The sequence below is a fragment of the Hyla sarda genome, chromosome 5 (assembly GCF_029499605.1).
Source record: "Hyla sarda isolate aHylSar1 chromosome 5, aHylSar1.hap1, whole genome shotgun sequence".
In the NCBI taxonomy this organism is placed as follows: Eukaryota; Metazoa; Chordata; class Amphibia; order Anura; family Hylidae; genus Hyla; species Hyla sarda.
This window is the reverse complement of record NC_079193.1, coordinates 345,389,965-345,406,991: the sequence shown is the minus strand read 5'-3', so window position 1 is coordinate 345,406,991 and position 17,027 is coordinate 345,389,965. Positions and strand designations below refer to the sequence as shown.

Here is a 17,027-nt window from a genome sequence, read left to right as displayed (position 1 = left end):
ATCGGATCGCCCGCAGCGCTGCTGCGGGGATCCGATCATTCATAACGCCGCACGGAGGTCCCCTCACCTTCCTCCGTGCGGCTCCCGGCGTCTCCTGCTCTGGTCTGTGATCGAGCAGACCAGAGCAGGAGATGACCGATAATACTGATCTGTTCTATGTCCTATACATAGAACAGATCAGTATTAGCAATCATGGTATTGCTATGAATAGTCCCCTATGGGGACTATTCAAGTGTAAAAAAAAATGTAAAAAAATGTAAAAGTAAAAGTAAAAAAAAAGTGAAAAATCCCCTCCCCCAATAAAAAAGTAAAACGTCAGTTTTTTCCTATTTTACCCCCAAAAAGCGTAAAAAACATTTTTTATAGACATATTTGGTATCGCCGCGTGCGTAAATGTCCGAACTATTAAAATAAAATGTTAATGATCCCGTACGGTGAACGGCGTGAACGAAAAAATTTTTAAAAAGTCCAAAATTCCTACTTTTTTAATACATTTTATTAAACAAAAATTATAAAAAATGTATTAAAAGTTTTTTATATACAAATGTGGTATCAAAAAAAAGTACAGATCATGGCGCATAAAATGAGCCCCCATACCGCCGCTTATACTGAAAAATAAAAAAGTTATAGGTCATCAAAATAAAGGGATTATAAACGTACTAATTTGGTTAAAAAGTTTGTGATTTTTTTTAAGCGCAACAATAATATAAAAGTATATAATAATGTGTATCATTTTAATCGTATTGACCCTCAGAATAAAGAACACATGTCATTTTTACCAGAAATTGTACGGCGTGAAAACAAAACCTTCCAAAATTAGCAAAATTGCGTTTTTCGTTTTAATTTCCCCACAAAAATAGTGTTTTTTGGTTGCGCCATACATTTTATGATATAATGAGTGATGTCATTACAAAGGACAACTGGTCACGCAAAAAACAAGCCCTCATACTAGTCTGTGGATGAAAATATAAAAGAGTTATGATTTTTAGAAGGCGAGGAGGAAAAAATGAAAACGTAAAAATTAAATTGTCTGAGTCCTTAAGGCCAAAATGGGCTGAGTCCTTAAGGGGTTAAGGAAAATTTTGACGTTTTCCTCCCATAGACTGAAAGAGTAAAAAAAAGCCAAGAAAATTCCATGTGGGTTTTAACTTTGGCGTTTTTGCAGGCGGTTTTTATTCTTTTTCTTTTTGGACTTTAGCAATCCAAAAAAGGATAGAGATATCTTTTGTAAGGTATCATTTAAAAAAAAAAAAAAAGAAGATACAGTAGGGATTGAAAAAAAATGTTTTTAACAATATTAATATTTTTATAACAACATTTTTATTAATTTTTAAACAGGGACCAATTTATGTGGGCGGGCAGGGAACTAAAAATGTAGCCGACAATAATAAAAATATAGAAAGGGACCATTTAAATATAAAAATAATATATTTTTTAAATTAATTTTGTAAAACTTTTTATTAGTAATGTGTTTTAATAATGTGTTTAATAAAGTGTGTGTTTAATTTTTTTCGCTTTTTTTTTCTTTATTTTGTAAATTTTTTAGGTAGTACTACTACTCCCAGCATGGAACAGACATTATACAGGATGATCGCAGCAGGTGTCAGGAGTGACACCTGCTGTGATCTAGCCTTAGCTGCAGGTTACTACTTGTCCTAGCATGGAGCCCACTCTGCTCCATGCTGGGAGCTGTAGTATCTGCATTAAAGGGGTTATTCAGGAAAAAACTTTTATATATATCAACTGGCTCCAGAAAGTTAAACAGATTTGTAAATCTTACTCCTTTCAGTACTTATGAGCTTCTAAAGTTGAGGTTGTTCTTTTCTGTCTAAGTGCTCTCTGATGACACGTGTCTCGGGAACCGCCCAGTTTAGAAGAGGTTTTGGGGGATTTGCTTCTAAACTGGGTGGTTCCCGAGACAGGTGTAATCAGAGAGCACTTAGAAAGAAAAGAACAACCTTAACTTCAGAAGCTCATAAGTACTGAAAGGATTAAGATTTTTTAATAGAAGTAATTTACAAATCTGTTTAACTTTCTGGAGCCAGTTGATATATATATATATATATATATATATAAAAAAAAAGTTTTTCCGATAACCCCTTTAATAGACAGATCACAACAGGTGTCAGAAGTGACACCCTCTGCGATCTGTCTATTAATGCAGGTACTACAACTCCCAGCATGGAGCAGAAGTACCTGCACTCCTGACATCCGCTGTGATTGTCCTTCGTCCTTCTGAGATGCGGGGTGGCTCTATACAGCGCTCTCATCTCTGCACTATACTCCGCCCAGCCAGTGATGTGAATAGAAATTCAAGGTCCCTGCCTGCCCACATAAATTGGTCCCTGTTTAAAAATTTATTTAAATTTAGTTATAAAAAATAAAAATTTCATCAAAGGAAATCTGTCAGCAGTATCACCCGCACGTTTTTGTCTTTGAGTGGAAATTGCATTTTGGCCCCTTTGGCGTTTTTTTCAAAATTTGTTGGGTATCAAAAAAATAAATGGATGCAGTGGGGATGGAAAAAAATTATTTAAAGAAATCTGTCAGTAGTATCACCCGCACTAAACCTGTTTACACAGGCTTGTAGTGTGGGTGATGCTAATTAAAACGGTACTCACATTGTGTAGATTCGCCCTGCCATTCCACTACAAATTGCATTTTTCTATATATACTAATGAGGGCCTTGGGGCATGAGCGGGGCTCCGATCCGAGCTTCGGACACCCTGATGGCTCATCAATGTTTATAAACCCCCTCCTTACCCCTTTGGCCATGTTATAGTACTGCGCATGCGCCGCTTCCTGTGTCCTCCCAGAAGCGGCGTTCCCCTCAGCTTCACAGCTTCAGACGTCGTTGCAAAGTAAGCGGTCCATGCGCAGTACTATAACACGGCCGATGGAGAGGGAGGGGGTTTATGAATATTGATGAGCCGGGTGCAGCGGCCACCCGGTGAAGATGACGTCAGGGTGCCTGAAGCTCAGATCGGAGCCCCGCTCATGCCCCAAGGCCCTCATTAGTATATATAGAAAAACACAATTTGTGGTGGAACGGCTGAGTGAATCTACACAATGTGAGTACCGTTTTAATCAGCATCACCCGCACTACAAGCCTGTGCAACAGGGTTAGTGCAGGTGATACCACTTACAGATTTCCTTTAAATATATTTTTTTCCATCCCTACTGCATCCTTTTTTTTTCTTTTTTTTTTTTTTTTTTTGATACCCAAATAATTTTGAAAAAAGGTGGCAAAAATTAAATTTTCACTCAAAGACAAAAATGCCCCCAAAAAACACCAAAATGCAGGGAAAGTCAGTGGCAGTTTTTCTAGCGTTTTTTGTAAAAAAAAAAAAAATTCTTATTGAGCTCAATTTCACAGTTTACATAAAGTCAATTTGTAAATACATATGGTTACTTATCTCAAACATCTTGTATTATAGTCCAGAGCTACATTCACAATTCTGCTGGTCATTATTAAATACAGTGGACAGACTGTAAACACATATTACATCTAAAACCACAAAAAACATCTCAAACATCTAAAATCACAAAAAACTGCTCACTAGGAGCACGACACAACCCTGGCGTGGGGCCGTGAACCCCCTCCCCCAGGAAAGTGACCCCATTCAAATGGCAGACTATGATGCCTACCACCAGTAATGGCAACAGTACTGTAAGTATATCTCTATGCTAGAGATGAGCAAAGTTACAGTGATTCGATTCATCACAAACTTCTCGGCTTGGCAGTTGCTGACTTTATCCTGCATAAATTAGTTCAGCTTTCAGGTGCTCCGGTGGGCTGGAGACTCTCTCCTAGGACAGTATCCACCTTTTCCAGCCCACCGGAGCACCTGAAAGCTGAACTCATTTATGCAGGCTAAAGTCAGCAAACGCCAAGTCGTGAAGTTTCTGACGAATCGAATAACAATAAGCTGAATACTATGATAATAGACCAAATATACAATACCACAATCTGTCAATGCAAGAGTAAAAAGAATACTTAGGCAAGGAGAAAAAGTTGAAGGACCAGACTGGTGGAAGCAGTGCAAGATATAATAGTGAACAGGGCCACGCCGAAACCCCATGCGTTCCGTCACCAAGCGACTTCCTCAGGGGTGTCGCCAACTCCAGGGTTGTGTCATGCTCCTAGTGAGCAGTTTTTTGTGATTTTAGATATCTCTTGTAATATGTGTTTGTAATCAGGTGCATTTGTGTATTTAATATGTGCAACAAAATATTTCAGCTGTACTATTAAGTATTGTGGTGTGCACTTATCTCAGTGTTAGCCAACTTTTCAGTGTAATTGGTCATGCTTCTTTCACTGTAAGTAGCACCCATTCATTATTATGTGGTAGAGCCCCCTGTTCTTGTATCAATTTAGCTGCTGTAAGGACTAGACTTCCTAGAATGCAGGACTTATTGCTTAACTATGCAACATAATCATTTAGTCTGACTTACGGCTTGCCGGCCTGGAGGTAAAAAGTCTTGGACTTCTGATTAGAATACCATAGGTAAGAAGTTGTGTAGGAGCTATAAGCTATCTTCACCTGTTATAAGAATATAGAGAAAAATAAGAAAAAAAATGAATTAGTCTCTGTTCACAGTGTGTTTTTCTACTCTATCTAGTGGTTTGGAGTCTGCTGTTAGAAATACCAGAACCCAAAATGCATATGACTGACCTCATCATAAAACAATGGGATTCATAACGATTTCTTTGAGCACTGAACATAAATCTATCATACTAGTCATGGGTCTATTTAAAGGGGTACTCTGCCCCTAGACATTTTATCCCCTATCAAAAGGATAGGGGATAATATGTCTGATCACAGGGGTCCTGCCACTGGGGACCCCCGCGATGTCGGCTGCGGCACCCCAGACATTCAGTGCACGGAGCGAACTTGCCGGATGACTGGTGATGCGGGGCGGAGGCTCGTGATGTCATGGCCATGCCCCCCCCAATGCAAGTCTATGGGAGGGGGCGTGATGGTCGCCACGCCCCCTCCCATAGACTTGCATTGAGGGTGTGCGGCTGTGATGTCACGATCGGGGCTGCACCTGATGCAGTTGGAAGATCGCAGGGGTCCCCAGCGGCAGGACTCCCGTGATCAGACATCTTATCCCCTATCCTTTGGATAGGGGACAAGATGCCTAGGGGCGGAGTACCCCTTATAGTACAGAAGCAGTTAATGGGTTATGCCACCCATAACATTAACCCCCTATCCTCAAGTCAGAGACAAATGTATGATCGCTGAAGAGATCTGATTGCTGGGACCTCCCACAATCTCAAGAATGGGAATCCCAAAGCTCAGTCTAAATGGTAAGGCAGTCAAAAATGTATATCTCTTTGTTATCTATGGGACTGGTGAAGATTGCTAAGCGTTGTACTCTATGTATCAAAATGGCCATTTCCTCTCATAATCCACCATTGTTTACCACAATCTTTTGTGTAAATTTCTGATGGGCAAAAGATAATCCTTTAAAATTTTGATTGATCAATTTAATCTATTTTCAGCTAATCCTTGGACATAACACGTAGTTTGTGGTGATAAACATATTTCCCTGCTTCCTGCAAAATCTGACAATCCTGTAATGTATATCAAAGTTTCTATCCACCAGTTTATAAATTCAGCAGGTTCAGGGTAAGCTTTAGGGGGTTTGCACAACAGTACTTGCCAAGGGTGCCATTTTCTAGAGGGTGCGCTTAGAATGTCAACCCCCAACAGCAAACTAAAAACACTTTGTATTATATAGCATTTTGCAATGGTAATGCACTATTCTGAATTGAACTATTAAGTTATATTTTTCTGGCCAAGGCCCATTTTCTATATAGCCAGCATTGGGTAGGTCCTTCATTCAAGGGTATTTCAGTCAATAACACTGGACATATGCAAGCATATAGATTTATCTGATTACCTTTCCTGTTGGATCACCAGATTCATTGAAGTACAGAGCAGTATTATCATCTCCCTTTATGTAGAAATTGTAATAATCTGTTTCTGGAGGCACAAAGAATCCACTGAGCCGAGCGACAAAGGCATTGGTCTCAGAAGGCCAAGAAATGGATACACCATCATACCAAGAAAAACCGGCATATCCAGTGGAGTTTTCATTCCATTTTAGGGCATCAGTCAGTGCCATACTGACGTTCCACCGCTCTACTTTTAGTCCTCGGCTTCCTAAAAAGTAAAGTACAATAATAATTAAAGTGTTATTGTCATAATAGAAAGATTTTGACATGTCAGGCAGATATGTTAAAAATTTTTAATCAATCAGTGTCTCAAAGCTCACTAGATATAGCCGGGTAAAGTGCACTTCACATGGCTATATCTAGCGATCAGACTCAGCACTGAGACCCTGACCGATTAAGGGTACGTTCACACATACAGGATCATGAGCAGATTTGATGCGCAGGATTTGTAACTGCAGATTAGAAGCTGTGCTTAGTCATTTAGTTTACATTGAAATCTGCAGCATCAAATCTGCGCAGGAACCTGTACGTGTGAATGTACCCTAAAACTTTTAGCTTTAGAAAATAAAACAAAAAGATAGACCCACTCCAAGGTGCCTAGTGGGATATCATTTAGACTCTTGGAAGGTAAAGGTATTGGGAGGTTTAAAGCTCCTAGGTAGTGGCTGCTTACCTGGAGCAAGTGAAAAACTTGCATATCAACCCAAATAGTGGGTTACAAATGGTGGTACTGGTGCTGTGCCCAGGGTCCCAGAAGGAGGAGAACCAGTCCTGATAAATGCAACATGGTGTAGAAGACCGAATGAAGACCCTTGGAGTGGTGCTGCGAGTATCCAGAAGATGAATAAAAAAAAATCGAACCAGAGATGCGGGTAATGCAAAAGCACTCAAGGATTTTATTGGAGATAAAACAATAAAACAGATGATGTGTTTGGGGGGCCACCCCCTTCTTCAGATCAGTATGAAAACATAAGGTACAAGCAAGGTATATATATAGGAACAAATGAACAATGGGCGCTTGTTCACTTGTTCCTATATATACCTTGCTTGTACACTATGTTTTTATACAGATCTGTAGAAGGGGTTGGCACCCCCAAAACGAGTCATCTGTTTTATTGTTTTATCTACAATAAAATCCTCCAGTGTTTTTGCATTACCCGCATCAAAGCAGCATCAAAGCGAGCACAAACCGGTCTGAAAATACTACTAAACAGCAGATGAGTCTTTAAAATGGATTCTGTATTAAATAAATGTTTTTGTAAAGCTACATGTTTTAGGATGTATAACCCAATCAAGCTGTAGAAATGCAATCCATTGTAGGGGATGTGTCACTGCATAACTAACTGTTCTCGAAAGTAAACAGTTGAGAAACAAACTTGCAATTCTGATAAATGTGATTACGGTGATAATATTGACTGTTCTCTGGAAATAGAAGAGGAATAGTATTTACGAATGTATTTTTAATATATATACAGTAACATTATACACTGTATATACCTGGAAAGAGAGAAGGCAGAACAGACGGCTGCGATGGACTCCTACAAGTTATTGTTGTATCTGTTAATCCAAGAATTTGGCATTCCTGTCCTGTAGGTAACACAATGATATGACAATAAAAATGACAATAAATAGCAAACCTAACAATTTATACCAATTCACATTCAACTCTTGTATCTGGAATGACAAAAAAGTAATTAATAAATGGTTTTGAGTTATAAAGGTAGGTTAAAAACTACTATACAGAATTGTGTAGTCAGTTTTCCCCATCATATCTCTATCCTATCTGTCCCCTACACATTGCTTGCATACATTTGGTACATTACAAAAAGCAGGGGGCAGGTAGAAGTTTGTATTACTACATGATAACATTATGGAGAGCTTTTGTAGGCTTTTACCATTGTGACACAATGGTCTTCCAAGGAGCTGTGAATATAAAATAGTAGAAACATTTAACCAAGACATCTTACAAAGCAGGTTCATCTTTCAGATAAATTGGAACAATAAAATATTGGTTGAGAGGGGGAACATATCTATTAACTAATAACCCGACCAAATATGGACCAAATTCTTATCTATTAAATAGACTAATATTACCCTGTCAGGAAGGATTTATCTATGCATAGGTGAACTCAGCCTAAATCTTGACGCAACTGATGACAACGTGCATCAGTTGTCATCAGTTGTATGGCATCCGGCAACCATTGTTTCTGGCACCGGACAGGGGAACGCAGCAAGCTGTGTTTCCCTGTCTGGTGCCCTCCGGCGTGTCCAACCATCCGGCATCAAAATTGGGATGCTGGATGATTGTGAACTGTCCCATTCAAATGAATTGGCTCAGTTCTAGAATCAGTTTCCCTCCGGTGCTCGCCGGAGGTAAACAATGCCAGACAACTGATATTTGTAAACCCAGAGAATAATTAAATGTAAGTAAGAAGTATCAGGCCATACATATGCCCCTAATGAACACTAAACTTCTCGGCAATGGATTATAGGAAAAAACTAATGTCCAATCTCGGACAGAGGCGCCTAGTTAAAACATAGCTTTTACTAGTAATAATTAAAATAGATGATAAACAACAAATAATGGTGCACAAAAGTGGTGGAAACAAAATATACAACCTGTTGTGTAACAGTAAATATAGCCGTGTGTTCACACAGATGGTAAAAACTAACTAAATATGCTCCTAATTGTCATCACAGTAGAGTATTGATGATTTTATAGAGTACACCATACTCCACTGACTGTTAAAGGCAGTGCTCGCTAGTCACAAACAAAGCACTTAGTCCCTATTCCCAACGCGTTTCCATGCGGGCAATCAATGTAAGTTGCTATTCCCCGCACTTCATCAGGGGATATGGAATCTAGCAAAAAGATATTGGAGCAATAACCAAGAAATAATAAAATTAGAGGGAGGGGCCCATCATTATATCAACAAGATATGCAGTCGTATATAGAAACATCAATGGGCAGGTTAGATCGCCCTCATAGAAACTGATCCCCAAGCAAACTCATCTATCCAGCCATCTGATATAATAACCCCATGCTTCTGGGTAAAACAGACAGACTGCTGGATAGGTAGAAGAGACCCAGGGGAACCGGATACGTGTCGGCGAACGAAGCAGTAAGCTGCCCCTGCAGTGGCAGGGGGTCCCGGAACGGTGTCCAGGTTGTAAGCGTGTTAGATGAACACGCCGGCGTGTTCATCTATTTTAATTATTACTAGTAAAAGCTATGTTTTAACAAGGCGCCTCTGTCCGAGATTGGACATTAGTTTTTTCCTATTTGTAAACCCAGCCTAATAAAGCCAGTGATCAGTCAACAACAGAGCAAATGCTTATTTATCAGCTTCGTTACAAACTAAAAAATAATAATCCGTCAGCAGTGGGATGTGCAGCCAAGGGCTGATTGAAGGAAAGGGCCACACAATAGTCAAGCTTTGTAATAGGCTCTTTACACAAGCGCCAATTGAGTACTTCTCAGCCAGTGTAATAGGGCCCTTACTCTATGTTCACATGGGGGAATGTCCGCACAGAAAATCTCTGTGCAGACATATCCCTAGGACCACTCAGAAATGCATCGTTTCATAGAAGATAATGCATTTCCCTGCAGAGTCCGCAGAAAGAAAAGACATGTCTATTTGAATTTCGGCACCAGATTTTTTTGGTGCGGCAATTCTGCTATGTCAACAGCGCAGCAGAATACCATTGAAATCAATTGGACTCTGCCTCTGCAGAATCTCCATGCGGAATTCCGCAAGGAAATTCAATCGTGTGCCTTATTTCTCCGGTTGTGCTACTGTGTAAAGCAGGGCTGCACAACTCCTGGGTTGCAGTCCCGGTGTGCTAGGACAGCATCACAGCGCCTCTGTCTGTGCTATCAGCTGTATCTCCCGTGCAGAGGAAACAGCATATTCATTTTTACAGGTTCTTGTCACAAAGTTATAGGATAAGTGTAACTGAAGCCTGCATTACCCAGTGTCATTGTTAACAAACAGCACCAATCACACAGACTTAAAGGGGTACTCCGCTGCTCAGTGTTTGGAACAAACTGTTCTGAACACTGGAGCTGCCGTCAGGAGCTTTTGACGTCATAGCCCCGCCCCCTCATGACGTCACAAGCTCCTGGCGCCGGCTCCAGCATTCAGAACAGTTTGTTCCAAATGCTGAGCAGCGGATTACCCCTTTAACATGTTACTACAGTAGTTACCACAGTAGTGCACCTAAATTCCTGTATTGTATTGTTCTAATTGTTACACATCCACACCGTCTATCTGGTGTAGGATTCTATTGTGGCACTTGTAGTCCGCTGTAGGCATCCTCCATTGTATGCATTTTTATGCTGGGGATCGCCCCTAGCAACAGACCACAAGGGCAGGATCTGCTCCCCCAGTATAAATGCACAACCACATTTGGGGTTGAGCACCTCCAGCCATTTGAGACCATGTTTTTCTTGTTGTTTAACCCCTTAAGGACACATGACGTACTGGAACGTCATGTGTCCACTCCCGATCTATAACGCGGGGCCACGGCGTGGCCCCGCGTCATAGCGGTTCGGGCCCGGCCTCTAACAACGGCCGGGACCCGTGGCTAATAGCGCGCGGCATTGATCGCTGTGCCGCGCGCTATTAACCCTTTAGACGCGGCGTTCAAAGTTGAACGCCGCGTCTAAAGTGAAACCGAAAGCATGCCGGCTAGCTCAGTCGGCTGTTCGGGATAGCCGCGGTGAAATCGCGGCATCCCGAACAGCTGACAGGACAGCGGGAGGGCCCCTACCTGCCTCCTCGCTGTCCGATCGCCGAATGACTGCTCAGTGCCTGAGATCCAGGCATGAGCAGTCATGCGGCAGAATCATCGATCACTGGTTTCTTATGAGAAACCAGTGATCAATGTAAAAGATCAGTGTGTGCAGTGTTATAGGTCCCTATGGGACCTATAACACTGCAAAAAAAAAGTGCAAAAAAAAAGTGAATAAACATCATTTAACCCCTTCCCTATTAAAAGTTTGAATCACCCCCCTTTTCCCATAAAAGAAAAAACACAGTGTAAATAAAAATAAAAATAAACATAAATGGTATCGCCGCGTGCGGAAATGTCCGAATTATAAAAATATATCGTTAATTAAACCGCACGGTCAATGGCGTGCGCGCAAAAAAATTCCAAAGTCCAAAATAGTGCATTTTTGGTCACTTTTTATATCATGAAAACATGAATAAAAAGCGATCAATAAGTCCTATCAATGCAAAAATGATACCATTAAAAACTTCAGATCACGGCGCAAAAAATGAGCCCTCATACCGCCCCATACACGGAAAAATAAAAAAGTTATAGGGGTCAGAAGATGACAATTTTAAACGTATTAATTTTCCTGCATGTAGTTATGATTTTTTCCAGAAGTCCGACAAAATCAAACCTATATAAGTAGGGTATCATTTTAATCGTATGGACCTATAGAATACATATCAGGTGTCATTTTTACCGAAAAATGTACTACGTAGAAACGGAAGCCCCCAAAAGTTACAAAACAGCGTTTTTTTTTTTATTTTGTCGCACAATGATTTTTTTTCCCGCTTCACCATAGATTTTTGGGCAAAATGACTGACGTCATTACAAAGTAGAATTGGTGGCGCAAAAAATAAGCCATCATATGGATTTTTAGGTGTAAATTTGAAAGAGTTATGATTTTTTAAAGGCAAGGAGCAAAAAACGAAAATGCAAAAACGGAAAAACCTCCGGTCCTTAAGGGGTTAAATGTTATACTTGGAGGTGTGTAAACTCCATATATAATGCACCTTGAACATCTTCCAGGCAGCATTAAGGTAACACCTGTGAGTAGAGATGAGCGAACTTACAGTAAATTCGATTCGTCACAAACTTCTCGGCTCGGCAGTTGATGGCTTTTCCTGCATAAATGAGTTCAGCTTTCAGGTGCTCCGGTGGGCTGGAAAAGGTGGATACAGTCCTAGGAGACTCTTTCCTAGTACTGTATCCACCTTTTCCAGCCCACCGGAGCACCGGAAAGCTGAACAAATTCATGCAGAAAAAGTCAGCAACCGCCAAGCCGAGAAGTTTGTGACAAATCGAATTTACTGTAAGTTCGCTCATCTCTACCTGTGAGGCCATGCACCTATATTAGCCAACTTAGGTGGGGCTTGCAGTCTGTCTCCCTCCTCCCATTGTATGTGTGCTTAGCCACGCTGGAAGGTACCTGGGAGGAGGCTGTGAGTCGGCCTAATACTGCCGTAATTGCCCACTGGCCCCTGTTTTGCTTATCACGCACAGGTAGGTTTAGCGTTAGGTCCCGTGCCATTTGAGAAACCTTTTCATTGGTGTGCGGGCTCTGGTGTGGCCTTCATATAAGGATATACTGGCGAATGTTTCAATTTTAACATCAGTGTTGAGGGATAGCCAATATCATTGAATACATCTACCATAGTAGTGCACCTAAATCCCTGTATTGCATGTTACTATATGACAGTAGTATGTGATAATGACCAATAAATGCTTTCCTCTGCAGAGGTAGAAAGCACTTACATATACATAAAAAATGTTTTATTATTAAAATCCATTATTAATGGTGCACTCTCTGCCCCTCATTGTGCTATCAGAGCCCCCCATTTTTAAAGGGGTTTTCCCAATTTAGACATAAGGCCCAGAACAGTGTGAGAGAAAAACTGGAATGATTTCCCCCCAGCAACCAATCACAGCTTAGCAAACTAGTTAAGGTAAAGTGAAAGCTGAGCTGTGATTGGTTGCTGGGGGAAAATCACACAATTTTTTTCTCTCCTTCTTACCTATCCACAGGTTTGGACAACTGGGGCCCCCCAACCCATCACAAGAAAGGCATTTTGCATCTCCAATTAAATGGCGAGGCCGTCTCTAAGCCTTGTTCTGTGAGGCCCCTTGAGATAGAATAATATGACATTGTGGTCCTCAGACCGAAAAGGTTGCGCACCCTTGCAGGAAATTAAAGGTTAAAATAATGTTAGAAAACTCTCTCACCTCCTACAAGGACTTTGGCTGGAGCGTCTGTTTGATCGAAGTATCTCCCAGATATTGTGATTATTGTACCTCCTTGTATACCTCCAGACGAGGGGAAGATCCCTGTAATCTCTAGAAAAGACCACGACAGGCATTAATATAATGTCATCAGATTGTTAGATGTGGAAGGCTCCTTTAGGCTAAGTTTCCACTTGTTTTTTTTTTCTGGCAGTTTTTGGAATACTACCACTGCAGTTTTTGAGCCAAAGTCAGAAGTGGATCCATAAGGGAGGAGAAGTGTAAATCCTTCCTTTATATGTCCTATTCCGTTTGAATACACTTCTGTCTTTGGCTCAAAAACTGCAGTGGCGGTATTCCAAAAACTGCCAGAAAAAAACCCAAGTGGAAACTTAGCCTAAAGGAAATATGCAGCCACAGCAACTTATCCCCTATCTGCAGGATAAGTGTCTGATCGCGGGGGTCCGACTGCATATGTTTAGCTGGTATATCGTATACAGCAGTGGTCTCCAAACTGTGGACCTCCATATGTTGCAAAACTACAACTCCCAGCATGTCCGGACAGCCAACGGCTGTCCGGGCATGCTGGGAGTTGTCGTTTTGCCGCATCTGGAGGTCCACGGTTTGAAGACCACTGGTATACAGCATATATTTTTTTTTACAGTATTAAAAAACATAGCTGAATATGCTTATAAAGGAGTAACATATACGGGAGATTGATCAAATCTTGTGCAAAAAATCAGTGAAGCAGTTGCCCATGGCAACCAATCAGATTCCAGCTTTCATTTTTAAAGAGACCTCTGAAAAATGAAAGCTAGAATCTGATTGGTTGCCATGGGCAACTGCACCACTGTTCCTCTGCACAAGGTTTGATACATAGCCCCCATAGTGCACATACGTAAGTCCGGGCTGTGTTTTTGGGTGAAAGCAATGGAAGATTTGTTATAACAGCCAATGTGTTACCTGCATACGACTGGTACATGGTGAGTTTATTCACAGAAGACACAAAATTTGTGGACAAGTCTGGTAAACTCCTGGAACAGAATAAGACCTATAGGTTACGATTTGTTGTCACATTATTAGGTATCATGTAGTCAACTTGCATGAAGATAATGGGCCTTAGCTGAAACCGACCATTTTTTGTCTGGTTAGGCTGGGTTCACACCACGTTTTGTACTTACGGTTCCGTATACGGCTGGGGGGAGGGGGGGTGGGGGGTAATCGCGGCGCCCGCACCCAGCCGTATTCGGGAACCGTATTTAATGCATACGGTCTATGAGCCGACCGGAGTGAACCGCAGCCTCCGGTCGGCTGCGTTTTCGGCCGTATGCGGTTTCCCAACCGCAGGCAAAAACGTGAACCCAGCCTTCTTTTGGCGCAGAGTGTCTTAGACATGTCGGCGCCATTCTGTCCCAATGTGCGACAGTGTGCGCCTGGAAAATCCAACAAACCTGACATTGCACTGTGAAAAGCCAAAAAGGGGTGTGGTCTGATGCAAAGGGGGAGTGTCCAGTCCGAAAATGGGCGTGGGTTCACAACCTGACTGATTTACTATTGAATTCACAGAAAATCCTGTGGATAAATGGCTGGAAATATCCACCTAGAAAAAGCTGGTCAGAAAATGTTCCCGACTTTTCCCAATAGTAAATAGAGAGAACTCCTGCAAATCTGAAACAACTTTTCCCACTAGTAAAAACCCGACACTCTTAGTAAATGAGGCCCAATATGTTGCCTGAACCTATAAATACAGAATGTGGAGCAGTTGCCCCTAGCAACCAGTCAGACTATAGCTTTCATTTTTCAAACAGTTTCTGTGGACAACTGCTCCACTTTTCCTTGCCATAAGTTTTGATAAATTCTTATAAGAGAGAAGGCAAACAAAAACTGGTTAAAATTTAACACCTGTAACCCATTAAAGGAGAACTCCGGAATAGGTAAATTATCGTCCATACTGCAGGCAGTAAAAAAATAAACAGGTACATACCTTCCTTCGCTCCCCCGGTTCCTCTGGTAACCGTCTCCAGCCTCCGCCGCGATCCTCTTGCTGGTTGCTGGTGGTCGGCGAGTCATACTGCACTCAGCCAATCACCCGCCGCAGTGCAGTCCCGACTCGGCCGGCGATAGGCTGAGCGGCAGTGTGACGTTTAAACAGATTTGTAAATTACTTCTATTAAAAAATTCTAAAATTATTTTCTTTTTGGAACACAGAGCTCTCTGCTGACATCAAGAGCACAGTGCTCTCTGCTGACATCTCTGTCCATTTTAGGAACTGTCCAGAGCAGCATATGTTTGCTATGGGGATTTTCTCCTACTCTGGACAGTTCTTAAAATGGACAGAGATGTCAGCAGAGAGCACTGTGGTCATGATGTCAGTAGAGAGCACTATGTTCCAAAAAGAAAATAATTTCCTCTGTAATATTCAGCAGCTAATAAGTACTGGAAGGATTAAGTTTTTTTTTTTTTTTTTTTTTTATAGAAGTGATTTACAAATCTCAGTAAAACCAGAGAGAAACACTATCCGGCACTGCTGTGCAAGGAGTGAACAAAAACTGGGTGCAGTGTGAATACAGTCCTAGGGGTGGTGCTCAATCTCACAGAAAATGGCAGAAATCTTCCAAAAATACAAGGTAGAGAAAAAGATGGCACTCACCCACTTCAAAGGACTTGTGAAGGTGACTTTAATCCGAACTAGTCATCCAAAAGTGCATGTGCATAGCAGTTTTCAGCAAACAGGCAGGTGAAGGCAGGCAAAAACGCCGGGAGACCCAGCGTGCAGGTTACAGCTGTCTCGCACCTCCGTGCTTCATGAGACCAACTGGTCCGACCAATGGTCCCATGAAGCACGGAGGTGCGAGACAGCTGTAACCTGCACGCTGGGTCTCCCGGCGTTTTTGCCTGCCTTCACCTGCCTGTTTGCTGAAAACTGCTATGCACATGCACTTTTGGATGACTAGTTCGGATTAAAGTCACCTTCACAAGTCCTTTGAAGTGGGTGAGTGCCATCTTTTTCTCTACCTTGTAATTTACAAATCTGTTTAACTTTCTGACACCAGTTGATTAAAAAAAAAGTTTTCCACTGGAGTACCCCTTTAAGAGGCAGAACTCTTAGTTTTTCCAACGACAAACCCATATGAGGGCTTGTTTTTTGTGCGACCAATGGTACTTTGTAATAACACCTGCCATTACACCATAAAATGTACGGCACAAAAACATTTTTTGAGATGGAAAAAAAAACAACAATGTTATTATTGCTTTTTACCTTACTATTTTTTTGTTATTTCACTTGTACTTACCTTCCATAATTACTGTCCAGGATAAAACTCATATTGAGATGTCCTATGGAAAAATATACAATAAATTAATAACGCAAATCCTGGTTAAAGCAAAACTGACAGCTGGTCCATCCTGGTTAAAGTAAAACTGACAGCCGGTTCACCCGCACTAAACCCAATACATAGGGTTATAGTGCAGTTGAACTGGATAAAAATTAGGTAAAACTTACCCAGATCTGTGGTTTGGTTCCGGAGATAGGCCCGTTATTAGCCAGCATTGCAAATATATTATTCGTCAGCTTTGAGCAATGGAGATGGATCCCGGCATCCCTGCCTCCATGCCAGATCCTACCTCTATTGGGCAAAGTCAGAGATTAACATATTAGCAATGGTGCTAAAAGATAAAGAGGTAGATTTATCAAAACCTGTCAAGAGGAAATGTTGCTGAGTTGCCCAATCAGATGGCGTCTTAAATTTTTTAAAAGGCCTGTGAAAAATTAAAGAAGTGATCTGATTGGTTGCTATGGGCAACTCAGCAACTTTTCCTCTGGACAAGTTTTGATATATCTCCCCCAGAGACTCAGAGCAGTGGTCCACAAACTAGAGACTTGGGAGCCAGGTGGGATTAGTGACCCTCAGTATGTGGCTCCCCCCATAGACTTCATACTGTTCTTTAAAACCATGGTATTAACCAGGTACCATGTGATTTGACTTATTGCTAACATATCCTAGCCAAAAACTGCCAATATAAGCAATATCGCGGCCCTGCCATTTATTTTTGCAGTGGTGAACAA

At 41.4% G+C, this 17,027-nt stretch overlaps 1 protein-coding gene across 4 annotated transcripts in view; it reads right to left on the bottom strand.

The window, feature by feature from the left end:
• LOC130274353 (fibrocystin-L-like) overlaps positions 1-17,027 on the bottom strand; it is a 191,926-nt gene that overhangs the window by 148,906 nt on the left and 25,993 nt on the right. For all 4 annotated transcript variants that reach the window (XM_056522599.1, XM_056522598.1, XM_056522600.1 and 1 more), the window contains 6 exons: positions 16,255-16,297; positions 13,925-13,995; positions 12,965-13,075; positions 7,463-7,552; positions 5,911-6,173; positions 4,456-4,544 (listed from right to left, as the gene is read on the bottom strand). In XM_056522599.1, coding sequence (XP_056378574.1) covers positions 4,456-4,544; positions 5,911-6,173; positions 7,463-7,552; positions 12,965-13,075; positions 13,925-13,995; positions 16,255-16,297 — 667 coding nt within the window. The remainder of the gene's footprint in view (positions 1-4,455; positions 4,545-5,910; positions 6,174-7,462; positions 7,553-12,964; positions 13,076-13,924; positions 13,996-16,254; positions 16,298-17,027) is intronic.